This window comes from Rhinatrema bivittatum, chromosome 5, assembly GCF_901001135.1.
Source record: "Rhinatrema bivittatum chromosome 5, aRhiBiv1.1, whole genome shotgun sequence".
Lineage (NCBI taxonomy): Eukaryota > Metazoa > Chordata > Amphibia > Gymnophiona > Rhinatrematidae > Rhinatrema > Rhinatrema bivittatum.
In genome coordinates, this window is record NC_042619.1 from 235769718 (window position 1) to 235794335 (window position 24618).

General features: G+C 46.8%; 1 protein-coding gene across 18 annotated transcripts in view; it reads left to right on the forward strand.

Moving 5' to 3' along the window:
* SETD4 (SET domain containing 4) overlaps positions 1-24618 on the forward strand; it is a 148997-nt gene that overhangs the window by 106081 nt on the left and 18298 nt on the right. For 16 of the 18 annotated variants that reach the window (XM_029603504.1, XM_029603502.1, XM_029603499.1 and 13 more), the window contains 4 exons: positions 4092-4187; positions 11703-11740; positions 18863-18951; positions 19434-19863. In XM_029603504.1, coding sequence (XP_029459364.1) covers positions 4092-4187; positions 11703-11740; positions 18863-18951; positions 19434-19863 — 653 coding nt within the window. Of the gene's footprint in view, positions 1-4091; positions 4188-5497; positions 5545-11702; positions 11741-18862; positions 18952-19433; positions 19864-24618 lie in introns of those variants that run through there. The other 2 variants (XM_029603514.1, XM_029603513.1) reach the window with 2 other exon arrangements.

The following is a 24618-nucleotide window of genomic DNA, read 5'->3' on the forward strand; positions in this document are numbered from 1 at the left end:
TTGTATCTTGGCTTTTGAGAGGAAATGCTTGTGATGCAGGGGTTATTCTGAAGACATCACCACCTTACTGCAAGCCCAACAGCAGTCTACATTGGTGTGTTGAATAAGGCATGCAAACTACTTGGCTTCAGTTTCCCATATTTTGTCCTTTCTGCAAAAAGACCTATTTGAAGGGTCTAGTCTATAATTCTCGTCAGGTGCAGGTGGTGGCTCGAGGCTGTCTTCGGGGTAAGGTGCAGGGAATATCCTGCCTCCCACCTAAGAACATGCCATATTGGGTCCATCAAGCCCAGCATCCTGTTTCCAACAGTGACCAATCCAGGCCATAAAAACCTGGCAAGTAGCCAAAAACTAAGTCTATTCCATGCTACTGTTGTTAGTAATAGCAGTGGCTATTTTCTAAGTCAACTTAATTAATAGCAGGTAATGGACTTCTCCAAGAACCTATCCAGTCCTTTTTTTTTTTTTTTTTTTAAATTTTTAATTTATCATTTCCAATACTTAACTTCACAATGTTTAAGTGGAATCACAATAAGTAAATCATATTCCTAAAAAATATTATTGCTGACATAATATTTTATAAACAAATATGTCTCATAATTCAAATTAAATAAGATAAATCTCAGCCTTAGAAACTTAAACATATTCCACTTGAATATTCAAAGTAATATAGTACAACACAATCAAAAAGGCTAAGGCATTTAAGTTAAGACTGGGAGTCAAATCTAACAAAATATATTCTTAATAGAAAGCAAATACATAGAATTTCCTGCTCTTTCTCTTAATATTAGCTATAATGGGGATGAAGTGACTAGCTTCCTTTGCTCAATGAAACTTCTCAAATGGTCAGAGATGAAGAAGACAAATGTCTCCTGATCCTTTTTTATCAAACATTTGCAAGGAAACCTTAGTGTAAATGAATACCCTAAGGATACAACCTCTTGACGGAGTACTAGAAACTCTTTCCTCCGCAATTGAGTTGTTAAAGCTAAATCAGGGAAGATCTTAACATTTTTCCCATAAAGTGTGACTGGGTACTTGGAAAAATATTTCTTCATAACCTTATTCAGGTCTAGGTAATTTATAAAGGTAACTATTAAAGTTCCCCGGTCTATCACTTGATTAGAATTCTCTAGAAATTCTGAAAGATTTCCCTGAAATGGTTGGTCAGGAGTATTTAAATTAGAAATTCTTTTTGGCAGGAAATAACATATATTTATAATTGGTAGATCATTTTCCAAAAACCCCAACAATTCCTTAAGAAATTTAAAGAAAGTTTCTTTAGGTATTTCCCCCACAATTCTTGGGAAATTTAAGAGACGAAGATTTAGCCGTTTTGAATTGTTCTCAAAATTTTCTATCTGCCTTGCAAGCAAGGCTCTCTCTTTCACCACAGCGGTATGAAATTCAATATTCTTTTTCTCAGTCTCTTCCAAGATTTTTATCCTTTCCTCCGATTTCTTAACGGACTTTGTAAGTAATTGTATTTCCTGATGACTTTTCCCAGTATTCAAGTCCATTTTCTTCTCCAATCTCTTAATATTATTCGACATTTCAGCCATTAAATCCCACATTAAGTCTAATGTGACCACGGCTGGTCTGGTAACAATCTCCAGGGACTCACCACCGTCAGACAGGTCTAGTCCCCCGGTTGCTCCCTCGGACAGGTCCAGATCCACGTCCCCCTCCGCTGGATCCTGGTTCGGGGCCTCCGTGGATCGATCCTCCTCCGCGTCTGCTCGGGTTATACACATTAACCTGGTAGGAGTTTCCTCCTCTGTGGCGTTTCTCCGGCATTGCTCTCCTGACCTCTGCACCGGAGGTGGTCTTTGATCTGGACTAAGTGATGCCTCCTCAATTTGGTCGGCGCGCTCTCCCAGAACGCCCGACAAGCTTGGATCCTTGGCTCCCACTTGTAGAGCAGGGGTAAGCATGAAACGCGTAATCTCTTGTTGTATTGGCGATTGAAGGGGTAGTGAGGGGAAAATCCTCACCTTCCCCTTTCGTTTTGGAGGCATAATTTCACCAAATTCAGAATTTGTTTGCAAAACGAGAGAGGTCGGCGTCTCTGCTTCCATCATCCAGTCCTTTTTTAAACACAGCTATACTAACTGCACTAACTACATCCTCTGGCAACAAATTCCAGAGTTTAATTGTGTGTTGAGTGAAAAAGAACTTTCTCCAATTAGTTTTAAATGTGCCACATGCTAACTTCATGGAGTGCCCCCTAGTCTTTCTATTATCCAAAAGAGTAAATAACTGATTCATATTAACCCGTTCTAGACCTCTCATGATTTTAAACACCTCTATCATATCTCTCCTCAGCTGTCTCTTCTCCAAGCTGAAAAGTCCTAACCTCTTTAGTCTTTCCTCATAGGCGAGCTATTCCATTCCCTTTATCATTTTGGTTGCCCTTCTCTGAACCTTCTCCATCGCAACTATAACTTTTTTTGAGATGCAGTAACCAGAATTGTACACAGTATTCAAGGTACGGTCTCACCATGGAGCAATACAGAGGTATTATGACATTTTCCATTTTCCATTTTATTCACCATTCCCTTTCTAATAATTCCCAACATTGTTTGTTTGCTTTTTTGACTGCTGCAGCTCGCTGAACCGATGATTTCAATGTGTTATCCACTATGACGCCTAGATCTTTCTTGGGTGGTAGCTCCTAATATGGAACCTAACATTGTGTAACTATAGCATGGGTTATTTTTCCCTATATGCATCACCCTGCATTTATCCACATTAAATTTCATCTGCTATTTGGATGCCCAGTTTTCCAGTCTCAGAAGGTCTTCCTCCAATTTATCACAATCTGCTTGTGATTTAACTACTCTGAACACCTGGATGCGATTCAGTTTCTTCGTGGGGCAAAACACTTACGGCTGCTGGTGCGGAAGCTGTGTCCCTCGTGTAATCTTAATTCAGTTCTGAGAGTGTTGTGTGAGGCTCTGTTCAAGCCATTGTGGAGGACGACTTTAAAGGTTTTAACCCTGAAGGTGGATTTTTTGGTGGCAATTTGTTTGGTCAGAAGAATTTCAGATCTTCAGGCATTATCTTATAGAGATCCCTTTTTGCAGTTTACAGAGAGTAGAGTGTTGTTGCAAACAGTGCCCTCATTTATGTTGAAGGTGGTTTCAGCTTTTCATTTTAGTCAAACAGTGGAATTCCCAATTTTCTTAATTTGGCTTCGTCAGGGCTACATGCAAGGGAGCTTTGTGTGTTTGATATGAGGCAGGTGTTGTTGAGGCATCTTGAGGTGACTAATAGTTTCTGGAGACCAGATAATCCCTTTGTGCTATACAGTGGTCCCAGGAAGGGATTGAAAGTGTCTAAGTCTACTATTGCGCCCTGGCTGAGGGATACGATTGGCTCGGTATAAGTTTGTAGAGTTCATCTGGTATCGGAGGGTCTAAGGACTCATTCAACTTGAGTGCAGGCAACCTCCTGGGCCAAAGGTAAGGGAATCTCGATTGAAGGCGGCAACTTGAAGTCTTTACACACTTTTGACAGGCTTCATCATTTGGATGTCAGAGATCCAGACTCCACAGTTTTGGAGAGAGTCTATTGCAAGCAGGGCTATCACATTCCTGCCCAAAATAGGGGAGCTTGGGTACAACCCAGGAGTCTGGACTGGTATGAACAGGAAAGGAAGATTTTGGTTCTTACCTGCTAATTTTCATTCATGGAATACCACATATCAGTCCAGAACCCTGCCCGTTCAGTAAAGCCCACTCATCATGGCAGTATGTAAATGATGCAGAGTGACTTGTTTGGTTAAGTAAGGTTCTACTTAGTGTTGTTAGCATGAGTTTTCCATAGAGGCTCTGCCTTCCTCCTGCTTGTTGAGGGGGTTGAGGGTCTCAGTTATCGTTAATCTCATCTTGGCTTGGGTACAGGTCATACTGAGGGACTGCAAGTAGCACACTGGGTTAAGTAGCAGTGTTAGTAAAGCTTTTCTTTTTTGTCGCCATCTGCTGGCAGGGAGGCAAAACCCAGGAGTCTGAACTGATCTGTAGTATTCAGGAATGAAAATTAGTAGGTAAGAACCAATTTTCCTATACTGACTATACTATTTTATTCAGTGAATTATAGCCATGAACCACAACATATAGAACTCAAGAAGTGGCTTAAAGAGAGAGGCTTTGAAGGTAGTAATTTGAAGACCGCACAGTTTGCAGGTAAAGTACCTTCTTCATCAGTTCTAGATAGAGGCCTTTTTACAAAGCTGTAGAATGGCAAAAACTCGTGGTATTAGCCAATAACAAGTATTATTTAATCATTTTGCAGCTTTTTAGTGTTTAAAAATAAATTTGAGCACAATGTGAGGTAAAGTATTAAGCTGTACAGCATGCAAATATATGGAAATTAGTTCATCACTATGTCAACCAGTAACTCAGCTCATAAAGCTTTCATGAACTGTGCTACTCTGGGGAAAGTCAGCCACATCTATAGAGGTGTAGCTGACTTCCTCCTGAGAGCATCGACAGGCTGCTTGGTTAAAGGGGCCCCCAAGGCCCTGTAACATGCCTCCTCCCCAGGGATAAGCTCCCTGGCGGCATGTGGAGACCAGGTGTCATCTCTTGCCTCACCTATCCATCTACCAGCTTTAAGCCTCGCCCACTTTAAAAATGTTTGGACGTATCTGACCTCTCCCAGCTTTCCCCATCAGTCGGGGTCTTCAGGGGGCAGGATCAATCCCCACTCACTCCTGCCCCGTTGGGGCTGTCTTTTAACATGCTGCACGCTAACCCACAGCATGAGGGGCAAAGGAGAGCTGTATGTCAATGGATGCCACTTTGAAAGATGTCACCGGCAGGGTAGAAGCAAGTAGGGATTGCTCCTGCTCCCTGCAGACTTCCATGCTGATGGGGTAAGCTGGGGGGAGGAGGTGTGGAGGTGGGGCTGTGTGTATATTTTTAAAGTGATCGTGTCTTAAAGCGTTTGGGGCAGACCTTTCAATTTTCTGTTGTGTGCGGAGGGAAGCAAAGGGGACTACACTTTGCCTTCCCCAGCCCCCCTCCCCATAGGCCACCAAGTAGCTTTTCCATTGGGAGGCGGGTGGCAGCCACCAGATCCATGCGGCCTCTTTAATTTGCACAGCTAGGAATGGAGGCCCGGCATCCCACGTTGCCATGGCTGGGAACACAAGGAAAATTCCAGCAAAATTTACAAAATAGTGGTATTCTGGTACGCAGTTTAGTAATCCCTGCAGGCATTTTTTCAAAGTAAAATAGCGGACGAATGTGGTGTTTCCAAACCTGTCCTGGTGGACCCCCAGCCAGTCAGGTTTTCAGGGTATCCGCAATGAATATGCATGAGACAGGTTTGCATGCAGTGCCACCAGTGCACTTCTGGGAAGGGCCTCAGTTTTGATCCCCGAGTTGGTTCTTTTTCTCCCCAGGTCAGCTGGAGCTGAGGATCCTGAAGAGGCAGCTTCACAGCTCCCGCGGGAAAGAAGTTGGGGGTCATTGCTTAAGGGCGACCCTTGTGGCCAGATTCAGGGTTCATGATTGCAAGGTTCCGGAAAGCATCTTGGTACATGCTACCCCCCCCCCCCCCCCCCCGGCCCAGAACAGTCACTGTAATGACCTTTGGCGGGGGTTGGGCCGAAATATAAAAGGGGAAGAATCTCTAAGGTATTTGAAAATGAAGGCTCATGGTGTCAGAATCCCAGCACAGGTTCCGACTGAGCTGGAGAAAGCTGCTGGTTCAAAACAAATTTGTAACAGGGCTGTGCAGTTTGTCTTCTCATGATAGAAAGTATTTTGCTAATATACAGTAGTCGGGTAATCTTTGTGCTTAGTTATGTTTTATATAGTTTATCCTTTTTATTGTGATGCTTTTTGATGTGCAAATGTACTTATTTACACAAGGGTAGAGTGGAACGCTGTCTTGAGCCAGAGCCTTCTAAGCAGTTGACAGTTTTGAGAGACCTTGAATATTTATTGCTAAAACGATTCCACAGTTTGTTTTGTACCAGTGATTGAGAGTGTTTTATTGGTTTAGAGCGAAACTTAAAGATCCAGAACTGCAGAGCACCCTGTGCAATTGAGGATGTTTGACTCTCACTCTTGCCGAATATGCCAGAATTCTAAACAAAATGCATCCGATATCCCCAGTGGCACAGCATGGGCCTGGGTAGAGAGAAAAGCTGCCTCTACTCTTGTCTTGTAAACTTTCTTCTCTACAGACAGACTTCTGTATGTGGCAGAGGTCTTTGGAAAAGATTTAAATCTTTCCTGGCCATGCATGTCCCACCCCTTACTAGACACAGTGGTCCAGGTAATGGTAGTTCCTGTACATACTCAGATCATTCCAGACTAGTGGGTTATACATTCCTACCAGCAGATGGAGTCAGAGACAAAACTTTGGACACTGCTACATAAGAGAGAGTGCCACCTGCAGTCCCTCAGTATCTCTCTGACTCCAGCAGATGGTAGAGATGCAAACCTGCAGTCTAGGATTTAGATTAAAAAAAAAATAAAAAATTGGTGTGTTGCTCTTTGAGGTGTTAGGCACTGTCGTGGGCCATCCCTCAAGTGGAGCTGGGTGTCTGGGGGGGTTGGTTACCCCTGACTGCGTTTCGCCCATGTGCCTGCCGGTTGGCCTGATATCCAGAGGCTTCTGGTTCCCTTGGCCTCCAAAGCAGTTCCCCCATTCCTCTGGCCCTGTCTTTGGCGAGTTTTGGTAAAGTTGAGTGTTAAGACAAGGCTGGTTTTTTTTTTATTTTTCTTTTTTTATCGCATCAGGTAAGCCCCCTGAGTCAACCGGGACTGTCGGGACGGTGGGGACTGAGTCCTGAAGCCTGGTGCGGGGCAGAGCAGGCTGTAAGGAGGTTGGCAGCCCAGGGCTCTGGGTGGGCCTGACAGTTTTCGCACTTCTCGGCTGAGTGGGGGAGACTTCCGTGGCCCCCCCCCCCCTGGGATTTGTCCTTTCAGGCCTTCCCGCGGTGCGGGAGGCACAATTGGGGCCAGAAGCACTGCATTGTGGGAGCTTTGGTTCGCCGGCTGGGGCCCGTTGAGGCTTCTTGTGCGGCAGGTGCTGGGTATCTTTTTTTTCTTTGCCGCATGGCTGCGCGGTGGCTCGTATGGCACCAAATCCAAGATGACCGCCTGTTGCACGCGCGTCAGGGGACTGATTGGATTTGCGTTCGCTCTGTCCTGCTTGCATTTCTGGCCAGGAGGGTCCCTCAGGAGGGGGGTCGCATTCGACCAGATTCCCCCCCCCCCCCCCGCTGTCCCCGATGGAGCTAGGGCGCGCAGCTGGAGAAGATCAGCAGCACAGGTCCCCACAGGGTGCAGGGGAGGTGTAGCTGGACTTCTCCCCCGAGTTTGTTCTTCTCCTACATCAGGCTTTTCTGGCCAATCAGAGGGCCGGAGTCAAGAGGTCTGCGGAGTGACCTGGAGTTCCCATGGGCGAGGGTCCCAAGCGGGCTTCTCAGAGTCAGCCTGAGCTCCTTCGGCGGCTGGGGTTTCCTCACTCCGGAGGCGCAGACGCAACGGCAGTTGACCAACAGTAGGACTCTTCTCACCCTCTGGGGACAGATATGGGTCCCATTACCCCGCCACAGACAACCTGGCCCTAGATGAGTTCCCAGTTCCAGATGGGAATGATCCTCAGGTGGTACGATTGTTCAAGCTCGAGGAAGTACGCCCCTTGATTCCCCAAGTGCTAGAGGAATTAGGGGTTAAGGTCTCCCTGGAGGACTCCGATAGGGAGTCAACCTAGTATTCGATAGTCTTCTAGTACTGACAATGGCTTTTCCACTGCCCAAGAAGATCAGGAAGTTAGTGACCCGGGAGTCTGATTCCCCGGATTCTGATTTCAAGGTGGGCAGAGCAATGACAAAGCTTTATCCCATGAATCTGGAAATGTTGGACCTCCTGAAGGGTACTGCGAGTGGACGCTGCTGTTTCAGCAGTCACTAAGAAAACAACAATTCCGGTGGCTGGGCAGCAGTGCTGAAGGACATGCAGGACCGCAAACTGGAGATTCAGTTGAAGTGGTTGTTTGAGGTTTCGGCGCGCAGCCTGTGTGTGGCGGTATATGCCAGCATGATGCAATGGGCCTGTCTGTGTTGGGTCCAGAAGGCCTCAGAGGTTATGTCTGGCGACTCTTTGCCCTTGCAAGCGGCCTGCCTGGAGGCAGAGATAGCATATGTGGCTGATGCTCTGTATGACTTAAGAACATAAGAAAATGCCATACTGGGTCAGACCAAGGGTCCATCAAGCCCAGCATCCTGTTTCCAACAGTGGCCAATCCAGGCCATAAGAATCTGGCAAGTACCCAAAAACTAAGTCTATTCCATGAAACCATTGCTAATGGCAGTGGCTATTCTCTAAGTGAACTTAATAGCAGGTAATGGACTTCTCCTCCAAGAACTTATCCAATCCTTTTTTAAACACAGCTATACTAACTGCACTAACCACATCCTCTGGCAACAAATTCCAGAGTTTAATTGTGCGTTGAGTAAAAAAGAACTTTCTCAGATTAGTTTTAAATGTGCCCCATGCTAACTTCATGGAGTGCCCCCTAGTCTTTCTACTATCCGAAAGAGTAAATAACCAATTCACATCTACCCGTTCTAGACCTCTCATGATTTTAAACACCTCTATCATATCCCCCCTCAATCGTCTCTTCTCCAAGCTGAAAAGTCCTAACCTCTTTAGTCTTTCCTCATAGGGGAGTTGTTCCATTCCCCTTATCATTTTGGTAGCCCTTCTCTGTACCTTCTCCATCGCAATTATATCTTTTTTTGAGATGTGGCAACCAGAATTGTACACAGTATTCAAGGTGCGGTCTCACCATGGAGCGATACAGAGGCATTGTGACATTTTCCGTTTTATTCACCATTCCCTTTCTAATAATTCCCAACATTCTGTTTGCTTTTTTGACTGCCGCAGCACACTGTACCGGACTTTGGCACTTGCTATGGTTTCCTCCGTCACAGCCCACAGGCTTTTGTTGTTGCGAAATTGGTCAGCAGACTTGTTCTCCAAGGCACAACTTTGTAATTTCCCCTTTAAGGGAAAGCTCCTTTTTAGGGAGGATTTGGACCAGTTGGTGAAGCTGTTGGGAGAGACTAAAGGAAATTGGTTGCCGTAGTAAGAAGGTGTTATCTTCCGGAGCTTGTTTTCGGGATTGTCGGAGGTTTCAGCACGGTAAATTGGTTCCGCCACCCGGCTCCAAGCAGGGCTCTGGTTAACAGCAGTCCTTTCGTGGAGGCCGGTGGGCTTCCAGAGATGGTATAGGCCAGGGCTCAGGCGGTAGTAAACCTGTGCAATGAGGCTAGGGGCCACCACTCCTCCGTAGAAGTGATAGGTGGCAGATTATCCAACTTCTACGCGAAGTGCCCACGCAGTGCCTGGTGTACTTAGGAGCACGGTTCAACACAGAGGTTGGATGGTGCGTGTGCTGTCCGACAATGCGATCACAGTGGCGTACATCTACAGGCAGGGGGGAAAGAGGAGCCTGGCAGTGGCGTTGGAAGCGAGGTGGTTGTTTGTTTGGGCCGAGCCTCATCTGGGGGGAAGGGGGGGGGGCTCGCTGCGTCTTATGTCGCGGGCGTAGACCACGTGCAGGCGGACTTTCTCAGCAGCCGGCAGTTGGACCTGGGAGAATGGGAGTTGTCTGCCTAAGCGTGGAACCAAATTTGTGCCAGGTGGGACACCCCCCCCCAAGCTAGATCTGATGGCCAACTCACGCCAATTCAAAGACTGAAAGGTTCTTCAGTCAATGGAAGGAAAGCAGATCAGTGGGGCTCGATGCCCTGGTGTGTCCATAGCCCAAAGGAATTTTTTACATCTTTCCTTCGTGGCCTTTGATTGGATGCATTTTAAGGCAGATAGAGGCGCATCGTGGTATGGTAGTGCTGGTGGCGCTGGAGTGGCCCAGATGTCACTGGTTCGCGGACTTGGTGGAACTGGCGGAGCAAGGTCTTCTTCGGCTGGCCCATCTGTTACATCTTCTTCGGCAAGGACCCATGTTCTCAGATTGGTAGGATCACTTCTATCTCGCAACTTGGCTTTTGAGAGGTAGAGGTTATGCCTGAAAGGATACGCAGAGCCGGTCATTTCCACTCTTCTTCAAGCTAGGAGACCTGCTACGTCAATGGCGTATGTCAGGGTTTGATAACTGTTTGAAGGGTGGTGTCTTCAGAGGAAACTGAACCCTGTGATGGTAGAGGTGTCGCAGATCTTGGACTTCCTGCAGCAAGGTTTAGCTAAAGGCTTGGCCTTTAATTCGCTTCGAGTGCAGGTGGTGGCCTTAGGCGCTCTTAGAGACTCTTCTCAGTCCCGGAAGCTGGCAGCCCATCCAGATATCATCCAATTTCTTAAAGGCATGAAACATTTGCGGCCACCAGTATGTAAGGTGCGCCCAGATTGGAGCTTAAATTTAGTTCTCAGAGTGCTCTGCGGGGCTCCATTTTGAGCCATTGAGGAAAGGGCATCCTTGAAAGATCTAACGCTGAAGACTGTGTTCCTAGTGGTCTTTTGTTCGGCACGAAGGATTTCGGAGCTGCAGGCTTTCTTGAAGCGACCCTTTCCTGAGAATTTATAGGGACAGTATGTCTTTGAGAACAGTGCCTTCCTTTGTGCCCAAGGTGTTTTTTTCCTTTCATGTCAATCAGACTGTGGAGCTTCCATGGTTTACAATTTGGTCATGGGAGTCTCCCCAGGACAGGGAGCTGCATTTGGATGTGCGGTGAGTCCTTTTGCACTATTTGGAAATTTCCAATGACTTTCGGCAGTCAGATCACCTCTTTGGCCTATTTAACGGGGCCAAGAGGGGGGGACAAAGCGTTGAAAGCTTCCATTTCCAGATGGATTAGAGAGGCCATCTGTGCTGCGTACATTTCTAAAGAGAGACAATATCCTGTGAGATTAAGGGCTCACTCCACAAGGGCGCAGGCAGCCCCTGGACAGAGTTAGCTTCTCTCTCCTCAGGAGATTTGTCAGGCGGCTGTCTGGTCTTCTCTGCATACTTTCACCAGATTTTACCGTTTGGATGTGAGGGTGCAGGATGAGGTGTCCTTTGGTGAGAGTGTTCTGCGCGCGGGTCTTTCGAGTTCCCGCCCAGTGTAGGGTGGCTTGGGTACATCCCACTGGTCTGGAATTATCTGAGTATGTACAGGAAAGGAAAATCTGGTTCTTACCTGCTAAGTTTTGTTCCTGTAATACAGCAGATCTTTCCAGAGGCCCACCCCGTTCTGACTCCAAAAGACTGGCTGGTGAGCTGTTAGTCTGCAGAAACATTTGGTTTTATACTGTTGTTCAAAGCAGGGCCGGTGGTTTCCGAAACATGTTTCATTGGTTAAGGGCAACTTGGCTTTCTGGTTTGTTGGGAGGGGTTGAAGTTTAGCTTTTGAGGCTTGGATACAGGTCGATACTGAGGGACTGCAGGTGGCACTCTCTCTTATGTAGCAGTGTCCAAAGTTTTGTCTCTGACTCCATCTGCTGGTAGGGATGCATAACCCACTGGTCTGGAATGATCTGCTGTATTACAGGAATGAAAATTAGCAGGTAAGAACCAATTTTCCTGTAAGCCAATCTTAACAGCCAGTTTAGCCTTTTTGTAGCATGTGTTTTAGAAAGCTGTGTGGCTGGAAAAGGTTTGATTTGGCCACTTAGTGACTCTGTTTAGGGGACAGATTCAAGAGGATGCCCATTAGTTACCTTCTGTTTTTCTTTCAGATACTGGAAGAGGATTAATGACCACAAAATCCATTCAGGTTGGTGCATTTTACTGTAACTGCGTGAATGGCGAGTACTTGATTGTTGTGATTTGTCTGCAGTCCAGTGCCAGTATTGAGCGCAGCTTATTCAGATAGTTTTTACTCATTACATGCATTTTTCATGTAGCATGGGCTTTAACGCAGTCCGTGTTTGATTGCATTGGATAGTTTCACCATAGTATGACATGACTCATTGGACATAAGAATGATAAAAAATGATTGTAATATGAGTTTTCAAAACCCCACCTCAAGCTATATCTTACTTTTTTTTTTTGGTAGTAATTGATTTTGAGGGTTTTTTTTTATCATATAGATAGTCGTGTTGTAATAAACTAACATCATAGCAAACCAGCCATGAGGGGTTAACTTGCATATCCAAAAATAAAAAGAACAATCGTATATGTTATAGCTGACATCAATAGTGAAAACTTTCTAATACACATACCTGTGGTAACTTTCCATCCAATTTTTCCTGTTGGAATAAGTATTTAGCAAATAGCCATTCCCTGAAAAGCCCACAGTTCACATACCATCCCACCTTGTGGCATTCCAAACTATATATCCAGTCCTTCTGGGACAATAACTGGACTCCAGATTTTGTCCTCTAAAAATAAAATAAAACAGAAATCTGCATCTGCAGACAGCATATATGATTTCAAGCTGAGTTATCGGTAGGGGGCTGGAAGTCTTCTGTACACAGCAGTGCTTACTGCAGTCTGGTTAACATGTGGTGAGATCAAAGGACTCCTGCACACAGCAAAGCTTGCTGCAGGCTGAATTACAGCTAGGAGGTGGGATCAGAGGACTCACACTCACTGCCTCCCTGCCGAGTCCTCCTCAGTGCTTCAGTCTCACACTCACTGCCCTCCCTGCCGAGTCCTCCTCAGTGCTTCAGTCTCACGCGTCCCACACTCGCTGCCTCCCTGCCGAGTCCTCCTTGCTGCAGGCTGAGTTACTGCTGGAAGTGGGGGAATCAGAAGTTTCCTAGCATGTAGACAGATGGACTCAGGACAATGGGTTATGCACCTTTGCCAGCAGATGGGGATGGAGCAAACAGACGTCACAGTGTATACTCCGGCAGTGACAGCCTGCCAGTATTCTCTGTCTCCAGCAGATGGTGGATGTGCATCTCCCTACTGGGGATCGCTTCAGATTTTAGAAGGAGAATTTTATAAAGAAAAGAAAAAGTCCCACTCTTCTGCAGTGATACCAAATGGTCCCTCCCCCAGTTGAGAATTTGAGGTGATTTCCGTGGTGTCTCAGATGTGTGGTCCGGTAGCTGGTTTTTCACTTGGCGTAGACTTAGCTGATTGACTAGCTTAAAGGCAGTGGGTGCAGGAAGCCAAGCATGGCAGTGAAGACAGATGCCCTCTCCCCCCGCAGCCAGAGACGTCTCTGCACTCAGCTGGGAAGGGCTGAGCTCAGGTAATTTTTTTTTTTTTTTTTAAAGTCAGAATAGAGGGGTTGTGTAGGAATTCTTCCGGTCTCCGTGCTCAGTGTGCCATTCTGACATTCATTCCCGCTTCTGTTGGGGTTAAGGGAACTGGGCAGCCTGGCGAGTTGAGCAGCCTGGGTGGGCTAAGACCCACTGTTAGACTTTTTCCTGTGCGCCATATGGCAGGCCATGGCAGCATTTTTGTGCGCTTTTCTGTGTGTTTGGCTGCCCTCTACAGAACAGTTGATGTGCACAGTGCATCCGGCTGTGCATCCAAATTGTGCGCCCAGTTTCTTTTGGGCACACTACCTGTGCGTACATTTTAAAACGTATTGGTTGTGCGCCCAGGTTTGGCGCAGTGCCAGTGTGCTTAGTTTTGCAGCACGTAGACTTGGGGCACCTAACTTTTGTGCACACAAATTTTGTGCGCTTAAATTTTTTTCAGTGTGAATCAGCTGGATGCACATTTTCAGCCACCTGTTAACCATACTGATGGACCTAATGGTGCTGGATATCAAGAAACCTAAGTGCCTTTCTGTGTTGCCTGTCATATTCATGTATCTCAGCCCGGAGTGCCCTCTAACGTGTTAGTGCTGCATAGAGCTCAGGGAGGTTTATCTTCCTCTGATTTTGCTAAGCCTAGTTCTTCCCAGCCTGATGATGGCCTGGAGGAATGCCTGACCTTGAAACTTCCTTGAGTGGTTCCTCTGCAGAGGATGGTAGCTCAGTGGGTCCCACACAAGTGCCTTCTGGTTTTGGCATGGATCCTTCTGCCTTTTCTTGGGTAGAAATTTTTTCAAGGATTGCAATCCTTTCTTCAGACGCAGTCCTTATCCCTACCCAATCCTGTCAGGTCAGATCCTCAAGTGGTGGCCTCTCCCTCTCCCAGTTCTATGTTTAAGTGCCGAAGAACACCTTGGTGTTAGCTGCGGGTATTCCCGACAGGAATCCAAGTGGCACTGATGATGAGGCAGATTCTGACTCTCTGGAAGATGGGGAAATTCCTCCAGGACTGGAACTGTATAGGACTGCTTTGCAGTTCTTTCATATAGATGAACTGCCAGCCCTGATTTCCCAGACTTTGAAGATGCTGGGAGTGCTTGGGGCAGATTCCATGTGAACCAAAGAAAAATCTCATTTTGGTTTCCTTGCGTAAAGCCTTTTGTTTTTTTCCCTGTTATGGAAGCTGTTCAAGAATTGATTGATCTTGAATGGGATGCTCTGGAGGCAAATTTCAAAGGGAGTCTGACATTGGAAGCCCTGTACCTCCTGGATCCAGTGGTGAAAGAGCGACTGTGTTTTCTGAAAGTGGATGCGCTTGTCTGTGCTGTCACTAAGTGAACAACTATCCCCTTAGAGGGAAGAGTGGCCTTGAAGGATGTGCATGATAGGAAGATTGAGGCCATCCTTAAGCAAGAATTTGAAGCAGTAGCAATGACATTGCAGCTTCCTGTTGTGCCCTGGTGGTTCACTCTTGACTGCTACTCTCTTAGGAGGTTGATGATTCTGGAGTGAATTCCAGAGCAGTTATGGAACTCGCCACCGCCATTTTTAGCAGATGCGGGCTGGGATTTTGTCCATATCTCGGCTAGAGGAGTGGCACCAGTAATAACGGCTAGGCATCAGTTATGGCTGCGAAATTGGTTGGCCAACGTGACTTCCAAAGCTAATCTTACAAAATTGTCTTTTAAAGGCTTGTTCTTGTTTGGGAGGAAGATGGAAAAACTGGCCAGTAAGTGGAGCAAATCCCCAATTCCTCTGTTGCCAGAGGATAAGAAGCAGTTGCAGCACCCCTGTGGTATGAGGGGTTGTCTTGGGTTCCAAGCAGTTTTGTCCCTATATAGAGTCGACCTTTCAGAGAACTTGGCCTTTCGGAAGGTCTTGGTCCTTTTGTCCCAGATAGCCCAAGTGAAACGCAGGCTCAGGTAGTGGATCTTCCTGAGCCTCACAATGAAGGTTTTCCAACCCACCCTCTAGAGCAAGAGGTAGCGGGACAACTCTTTTAGCAGAGGTGGGTCGAAATCACATCGGATCAGTGGGTCCTGGAGGTGAGACAAGAATATGTGTTGGAGTTTCACAGTGTTCCTCGGGACGTGTTCATGGTGTCTCCTTGCCACTCCTCACAGAAGAAGCAGGCAGTGGAATCTACGCTGTCGAGGCTTCTCAGTCTGAGGGCTGTGGTTCCAGTTCCTATGTCTCATTTATTTTGTTGGGCCCAAGAGGGAGGGCTCTTTTTGTCCTGTCCTGGATCTCAAAGGAGTCAACCGTCATTTGAGGGTGACTCATTTTTGTATGGAAACTTTACGCTCAGTGATAATGGCCATACAGTCGGGGGAATTTCTGACCTCCCTGGATCTGTCCAAGGCCTACCTCCATAGTCCCATCTGATTGTAGCACTATTTTCTGCATTTCGTGGTGTTTGGGCACTGTTATCAATTTCGGGCACTGCCTTTTGGTCTAGCTACCGCTCCCAGAACTTTTTCCAAGGTTATGTTGGTTGTGGTGGCAGAGTTGAGAGAGGATGGAATCCTAGTACACCCATATTTGGACGACCGGCTGATTTTGAGCCAAGTTTCTGGAAGAGAGCCATCTGGTGACCCGCAAGGTGATCTCCTTGTTGCAGGAGCTCGGTTTGGTAGTGAACCTAGCCAAGAGCAGTCTTCAGCTATTTCAGTCGTCAGAGTATCTGGATGTTCGGTTCAACACGAGGCAGGACAAAAGTCTTCCTGCCAGAAATTTGGATTCAGAAGTTGATGTCACAGGTACATCTTTTGATGAACACTATATTCCTGTCAGTGTGGTCCTATCTACAAGTGCTCTGTTTAATGGCAGCAGCCCTGGAAGTGGTGCCATGGGCAAGAAGCGTCCTCTTTAGCATTCCCTGCTGTGTTGTTGGAACCCACAGTCTCAGGACTATTTGGTTTGGCTCCACTTGCTGATGGAAATCTGCTCTGATTTCCATTGGTGGTTGCAGGAGGATGATCTGAGAGAGGGAATTTCCATGACATCGCCAGACTGGTTGATATTCACAACAGATGCAAGTCTCCAGGGTTGTGGAGCTCACTATCAGGAATTAACGGCACAAGGACACTGGAATACAGAAGAGTCTGTCTGGAGTATCAATTGTCTGGAAGCCTGAGCGGTCCGGTTGGCATGCTTGCAAATTACCGACAGACTGCAGGGTCAAGTGGTCCAAGTAATATTGGACAAGCAATGACAGTGGCTTACATCAATCAGCAGGGAGGAACCAAGAGCCAGCAAGTGTTACAGGAAATAGTCCAACTTGTGGAATAGGCGGAAGGGCATCTCCAAGTGATCTCGGCCTCTCACATTGTAGGAAAAGACAACATAAGAGCAGATTTTCTCTGCAGGGAGTCTGGACCCAGGAGAATGGGTATTGTTGGACGAGGCATTTCAGCTCATAGTGGATTACAGGGGCCTTCCCTTCCTAGACCTATCAGCAACTTCTCGCAGTGCGAAGGTTCCTCGATTCTTCAGTTGCAGGAAGAGATCAGAGATCCTTGGGTATCAGTGCTCTCGTGCAGGTTTGGCCGGAAGACAAGCTGCTGTGTGGCTTTCCCCTGTGGTCCCTTGCGCAGAATAGTTCTCAGGATCGAAGGCCACAAGGGGATGGTGCTCCTGGTGGCACCAAATTGGCCCAGAAGACCATGGTATTCAGATCTGCGAATACTCAGGTAGACACCCCCTTCATCTTCTGCTGCATAAGAATCTGTTGTAGCAAGGGCCTATCCTTCCTGAAGATCTGACTCTGTTTTGTCTTATGATATGGTATCAGCCTTGAGAAAACTCACTTGTTGAAGCGTGGATATTCTTCTGCGGTGATTGCCACCTTGCTATGAGCTTGAAAGATCTCCACTTCCTTTGCCTATGTGCGGGTTTGGTGAGTGTTTGAGGCTTGGTGTGAGGATCGAGGTGTTCGTCCTTGTTCAGTTAAGATTCTGCTCATTTTGAAATTTTTGCAGGATGGGTTAAATAAAGGGTTGGCCCTTAATTCCTTGAAGGTACAGGTTGCAGCTCTCACCTGTTTCAGGGGCCATGTGGCCCATTTCTTGAAGGAGTGAAACATCTTCATCCTCCCTTGTAGTTACCAGTTCCCTTGTAGAGTCTTAACCTGGTGTTGGATTTCTTGGAGGGCCCTATGTTTTGACTGCTGCGTAGCCTTTCCTTGCAGTTATTGACCTTGTAAACAGTGTTTCTGGTGGTGATATGTTCTGCGTGTTGAATTTCCAAGCTGCAGGCCTTGTCTTGCTGGGAGCCATTCCTTCAGGTGACTCCAGAAGCGATACAGCTGCATATGTTTCCTCTTTCTTGCCTAAAGTGGTTTCAGATTTTCACTTGAATTGGTGCATTTCCTTGTTGTCCTTGGATAAGGAAAGAGATGTGGAAGAGTATCACCTGTTGCATTCCTTGGATGTCAAGAGACATGTCATGCTGTATCTGGAGGTTTCTAAACCTTTCCGAAAGATGTATCGTCTGGTTGTCCTTCATGGTGGAGGAAAGCAGTCAATCCAGCTTCGCAGACTATAGTAGCTCACTGGATTAAGGAGGTAGTCATGGCCGCAAAAGTGGATGCTGAAAAACCGTTGCCTACTCAGGTTAGGGCTCAGGCAGTGTTATAGGCGGAGGTTAGATTGTTGTCTCCCATCGACATTTGCCGAGCTGTGATGTGGTCCTCCTTACACACTTTTTCCAGGTATTAGCATCTGGATGTGCAGGCCCAGGAAGATGCAGCTTTTACATGTGCAGTGTTGACTGGGCCGTGGGCAGCCTCTCATCCTATTCAGAAGTAGCTTGGGTATATCCCACTGGTCCTGAGTCCATCTGTCTACATGCTAGGAAAGGAGAAATTACTACTTACCTAATAATTTCGTTTTCCTTAGTGTAGATAGATGGATTCAGCTTCCTGCCCTTGGCTACCGAATGATTGTGTTAATGGTCCTTCTGTGAGGCCACATGTTCTAGAGGATTACTGGTAAGTGTTCATTCAGTCCCTAGATTGGCGTACATATGTTCCTTGCTTGAGGTCAGTGTTTCCTGTTGGTTGTGGTTGACTTTTTTAAATCACGTTTTTTGCTAGTTTGTCCACAGTTGCTTTTGAAGAGAGTACTGGCAGGCTGATGTCGCTGCAGAAGTATATGTACTGGATGTCAGTTTACTCCATCTGCTGGCAGAGGTATATAACCCACTGGTCCTGAGTCCATCTGTCTACACTATAGAAAATGAAATTATCAGGTGAGTATTTTTTTTCTTCATTTTGCACATGGCAGAGCTCACTGCAGGTTGGAATGCAGTGGTGGCTAAGAGGAGTTTGGTTGCATAGTGTGTACCCTCTGATTTAGCTCTGATAGCTACATTCCATATATTCTGGAGTGGTGACCTGATTCCTGCTCGAGGCTCCACTACTCCGTCACAACCCGAAGCCATTGTACCATGATTATATTTTTACACAGTCCTGTAAAAACCTTTTGTTAATATATTTGTGTATATTGTAGTGTGCTTATTCTAAAATTTTGTCATGCTTTGTTTCTCAAATCTCAGTATTAGTGTTGCAAGGTGCCAGATTTGAGAAACGAATTATTATATACATTCCTAGTGAGATTAGCTGCAGAGTAAAACCAGGCTTAAATTGCATATTTCTGTTCAAACCTTTTGTTTTCTGGCAGGCAGGAGATGTGATTATATCTTTGCCTGAAAAATGCTTGCTCACCACTGGCACCGTGCTTAGAAGCTATCTTGGTGAATACATTACAAAGTAAGTCATACGCTGTAAATCAGGCCATTAGGTGTCGCTATTGCACCATAACTGAGGGTGCTCCCCCCCCTCCCCTCGGGAATAAAAATTGAACCATTAGACTGACCCCCACCTTTCTCATTCTAATTTTTTTTTTTTTTTTTAATTTAGAATCTGATCCATTAATTTTTTTTTTTATTTTTATTTTTTTACCATTCTGTTTTGATGGGGACAAAAGCTTAGTGAAGCAAGCCCATAATCTTTTATTGACCTATGAGCAAAAGGAGCCACCATCAAACGTTTTACAAAACACAAGAAAAGACTAATCAGTAAAAGCAGGTACCCCGCATTCATATGCTTCAAACTTTAGGAGATCCCTTCCTCTACCCAAACAGCAAAGAAAACCAGAAATAGCCCAAGCAACGGAATAAAGAGAAATAGAGACTGAAGGAGAGAGGAAATCATAACACTGGCAACCTTCATGTGAATTCTGTGCTTGACAGGTGGAAACCTCCGCTATCTCCTTTATTGGCACTCTGCGTCTTTTTAATTGTGGAAAAGCACGTTGGAGACCTGTCGCTATGGAAGCCGTACCTAGATGTGCTGCCACAATCCTACACTTGTCCCGTGTATTGGGAACCAGAAATAGAGACTCTTCTTCCTGACCCTTTAAGAAGAAAGGCCCAGGAGCAAAGAAGAGCAGTCCAGGAGCTCTATAAGTCTTCCAGGCCCTTTTTCTCGTCTCTGCAATCTTTGTTTTCTGAGCCCGTGGATAATATCCTGACCTATGAGGCTCTGCGATGGGCTTGGTGCACCGTTAATACCAGGACAGTGTACATGAAACCTTCTCGGGCGCCGTGTTTCTCCAGTGAACCAGATGTGTATGCACTGGCTCCGTACTTAGACCTCTTAAACCACAGCGCTGGGGTCCAGGTAAGAATCTGCATATATCTGAATTTCCAGACTGAGTGGAGCATGCCACAGCGATACCCACTAGCCGGACAAGGGCCCAAGTTAGCCAAGTTCCAGAGGGAGCAGGGGCTTCTGGCCTCGGGCTGAACTAGGAGGTGGAACAGAAAAATGCCCCCCCCCCCGATAGTTGTGAACAAAGGCTCATGGTGCATAATACCAAAAGTGACTGATTTCAATTGCACTGCAGAAGCACTAAATATGGACTGCCACGTTATTGAGAGTCACTGACTTTCTGGTAGTATGTTGGCTCTTGGCTCTTGCTTTGGGGCCTATTTATGAAAACGCAATATTGCGTCTTAACAATCGTTATTAGTAAATAGGCTCCATTAATCTCATCGGGACCTATTCGCTAACAATGTGCATTATGCATTTTGGTAAATAGGCTACTTAGGCTCTTATTTAAGAGCTTTAACCTATTCAGTTTTTGGAAACAACATAGTTTTTACTCTTCCTTGTTTGTGTTTCCAGCTCAATTGAAATAAGCACTTTTGGGATATGCACCATGAGCCTTTGTTCATAACTACCTGGGTGGGGATGGGGGGGCCACTCATTTTATGTTCCCCCTCCTAGGTCAGCCCAGTCTTCAGCCAGAGGCCACAAGCCCCTGCTCCCTCTGGAACTTGGCTACCTTTTGGCCCTTGTCTGGCTACCCTCCAGGGCTCTGAGTGCTGCCTCCATAGCATCCCTAGCTAATGCTGGCCTGGGTTGCAGAGTTCTGGCCTGTCCTCCATATGGGAGTGCACAGCACTCATTGCTGGCAACTATGCTGGCTCCGCATACTCCAATATTTTATTTTTTTTTTTGTGTTTGCTATTTTTATGGGTGTTTCAACTGAAACAATAACCACTGAATGCATGGACGTTCCTTTCTGGATGTTCGAAATGGTATTTCGTTTGCACCTATAGTCTTCCTGCTGGTTTGGATTTGCAAATACATGGAAAATTTAATTCCTTTTCATATCCCAGATCAGTCCAGACAAGTGGGTTTTCCATCTTTACCAGCAGATGGAGGCAGAGAATAGAAACTTTTCAGGCACTGCTATATAACTGAGAGTGCCACTTATAATCCCTCAGTATTTCTTTGTCTCCAGCAGATGGCAGAGGTGCAAACCTGCAGTCTGATGATAAAAAAAAAAAAGCTAGAAAAAGTAGAGGAAGAAGATCTAGAAGACATGCACCCTCAGGTGTTAGGCATCTTCGTGGGCCATCGCTCAGGTCGAGCTGGGCGAGAGGGAGATTGGTGATCCCTGAACTGCTTTATCCCCGCAGCGCTCAGGGAACTGAAAGCCAAGGGTCCTGGTTCCCTCAGTCCACCTGAAGCTTTCTTGCCCTCGACTACAGCCAGGAACAGCAGGGAAGTACCCCTTTTATTATGCTTATGGCTGTGTTTGGGCTGACTGGGGCTCTGTTTAAAAAATAAAACTTGCAGTAGCTCAGTTGTGTCGGGCTGTTCAGAGAATACAGTTGTTGGGGACAGAAGAACTTGGGAAGCCAGGATTTTTTTCTCAGCATTCCAGTCCTGCACGGGAGAGATGATTCACACCGCTAATCCCCTGTGCTCCTCCGTGAGGCCTGAGGCGCACCACGTGCATGGCTCTAATGGTGCCGGCCTCAGAGCGTGGGAAGATATGTTGGGCCTGTGGAGTCCAGCGCAAGTGGCTTAATTCGGCCGTGCTTTGTACTATATGTGCTGCTGGATGGGAGGGAACCTCTGCTGGAGCATCAAGCGGCAGGAGAGTCACCCGGTCATATAGACCCATCAGAGAGGCTCCTGGGGAGGCTAAAATTGCATCTGGCAAGAAAGGGATGCGCAGTAAGAAGCAGACAGTTCCTAGGGTGTCCAGGGATTCCCCTCTGCCGTGGTCTCCGGTGGTTCACTCGGGGCTGGGGGACTAGGAGCAGGAAGAGGAGCCTGAACAGGCCTCGGCAGGTGATGGGACAGTGATGTGGAGGATTTTTTGATGGAGTTTGTTTTGCTGTTGCACAAGATCTGTCTGGCCAAGCGAGGAGCAGGAGGTAAGCGACATCTAGGCCTGACACCTCAGGAGACCTTGAAGAGATCTAAGGTGGGGGGCTGCTTTACTGGCTGGGCCTGGACTGTGCAGCGGGAGACGAAGGGTCTATGAATTTGGATGTTTCTAATGACCTGCATGATGATCCAGGGGCAGACCTATGGGTGTCAACCCAGATGAGAACAAGGATGCAGATGATCCCGAGGAGGTCCCGGTCATAGAAGGGGATAACCGTAGGGTGGTCCACCTGTTTCACAAATAGGGATTAAGACTGTTTATCCCTCAGGTTCAGGAAGAGCGTGGAATTAAATTTGTCCAGGAGGAATCGCATAATGGAGTGGATCCAGTCTTGGATGGTCTTCGGGGACTGCCAAAGGCCTTTCTATTGCCGAAAAAGGTGAAAAGGTTGGTGAGTGGGATACTCTGGAGACAGGCCTCAAAGTAGGCAGGGTACTGACAAAGCTATATCCTTTGACGAAGGATACTTTGGAGCTATTGGTTTTATCCAAGGTGTCTGTGGTGACCAAGAAAATGACCATTCTCGGGGCGGGGGTGGCTGCATTGAAAGTTGCCCAGATTTTTGAAAGTTGTAAATTCATTGAAGAGGATGTTTGAAGCCTCAGCTCTAAGTCTTTGAGTGGCAATCCATGGTAGCCTAATGCAAAGAGCCTGTCTGCGTTGAGTGGAGAAGGCGCAGGACATGGGTGCCATTCTGACAGCCAATTCCAGATAGGTGGCCCAGTTGGAAGCTGGAGTGGCTTTTGTGGCAGATGGTGCTGTATGATTCGGACTTCTGCCTGGAGCATGGTCTCAGCGTAATTGGTCGGCGGATGGCTGGTCCAAGTCGCAGCTGTGTAATCTTCCCTTTAAAGGAAAACTGTTGTTTGGGGAAGATCTGGAGCAGCCGATGAAGCATTTGGGGGCATCAAAGGGAAGAACGGCAAGAAATCCTTCCCTTCACACTCACACTTCAGAGATAGTAGATTTCGTCCCAACAAGGCTACTTCATTTGCAGGGAAGCAGAGCTCGGGAAGGCAGCATTCCTTTCGGGGCAACCTGAGATAGCTCCAGTCAGGAGGTAAATCCTGACAATGAGATCAAGTTGGTCCACTCTTCCTTGGGATAATGTCAGACCAATGGGTCCTGGAGGTTATATGACAGCTATGCTTTAGAACTTTCTCAACCACTCAGATGCCTTCATAGTGTCCCATTGTATATCCCATCTTAAATAGGAGGCGATTTGGGATACATTGTAGAGGCTAGACGCAATTGTGTTGGTGCTGTCGGAAGAACTAGGACAAGGAAGAGACTCTCTTCATCATGGTGCCCAAGAAGGAGGGCACTTTTCTTCCAATTCTGAATCTCCAGAAGGTCATTGTGGCGCCGTGTGTTCCGCATTTCCGTATGGAGACATTGAGGATGGTAATAGTGGTGGTCCGCAAAGGAGAGTTTCTTGCGTCCTTAGATTTAACGAGGCATATCTCTACATTCCCATACGTTCAGAACATTGGAGGTTTCTACAGTTCTTGGTATTAGGGCAGCAGTTCCAGTTTCGAACTCTTCCTTTCGGGTTAGCGACAGCTCTGCATTCATGAGGGTGATGGTTGTGGTGGCAGCAGCTCTGAGAGAGATGGGGATTTTGTTCCACCCTTACCTGGATGACTGGATCATCCAGGTGAAGTCTGCAATGGGGTGCTGTTGGTCGATTCAGCAGGTCATGGAGATGTTGTGAGCGCTGGGCTGGATAATAAATCTAGCAAACAGTCACCTAGTTCCATCTCAGTCATTGGAATACCTAGGAGCGAGGTTTGATACTCATCTAAGCAAAGTTTTTTTGTTGTTTTTTTTTTTTTTTTTTTTAAACCTCTGAGAGGATTTCGAAGCTGGGGGTGGCTTGACTTCTGCAGCTAGAGGTGCCCAGTGCCTGAGGTTATTTGCAGGTCCTGGGTTTTACGGTGTCTACGCTGGAAGTCATGGCATGGGTGTTTGCACTCATGCGTCCTCTACAAAGGTTGCTTTTGTCCAGATGGAATCCACTATTGGAGGAGTTTCATTGCAACAGAGAGACTCCACATCCAGTCTATTGTGGTGGCTGTCACACCACAATTTGGGAAAAAGGGGTGGAGCAGGAGACTCCAGACTGATGGTGGTGGTGACCACAGATGCCAGCCTCAAGGGTTGGGGAATGGTCTGTTAAGAGCGGACGGCACAAGGTCTTTGCTCACCAATAGAAGCGTCCTGATCTATCAATTAATTGGAGACAAGGGCACTGCGCATTGCACTGTATATTTTCCTGCAGCAAGTGCGTGGTGGGATAATGAGTGTTCTCGGAGAATGTGACGATGGTGGCCTATATCAGTTTCCAGGGCAGGATGAAGAGTCTCGTGGTGGCTCAGATGCTGTTTGCCTGGGCAGAGCAGTTTCTGGCTGGGATAATGGCATCTCAAGTAGCTGGGATAGACAATGTGCAGGCTGATTTACCTCAGCAAGCAGCAGTTGGATTCTGGGGAGTGGGAACTGTCTGCGGAGGCCTTGACCTTCATTTGGTCCAGGTGGGGCAGTCCACAGCTGGATCTGATGACTTTGCAAAGCAATTCCCAAAGCAGCGCTGTTCTTCAGCTGCAGGCCAGAGGTTGGCTTGTGAGGAATCAATGTGCTGGTTCAGCTGTGGCCATCAGAAATCTTTTTATGTGTTGGCGCCAAGG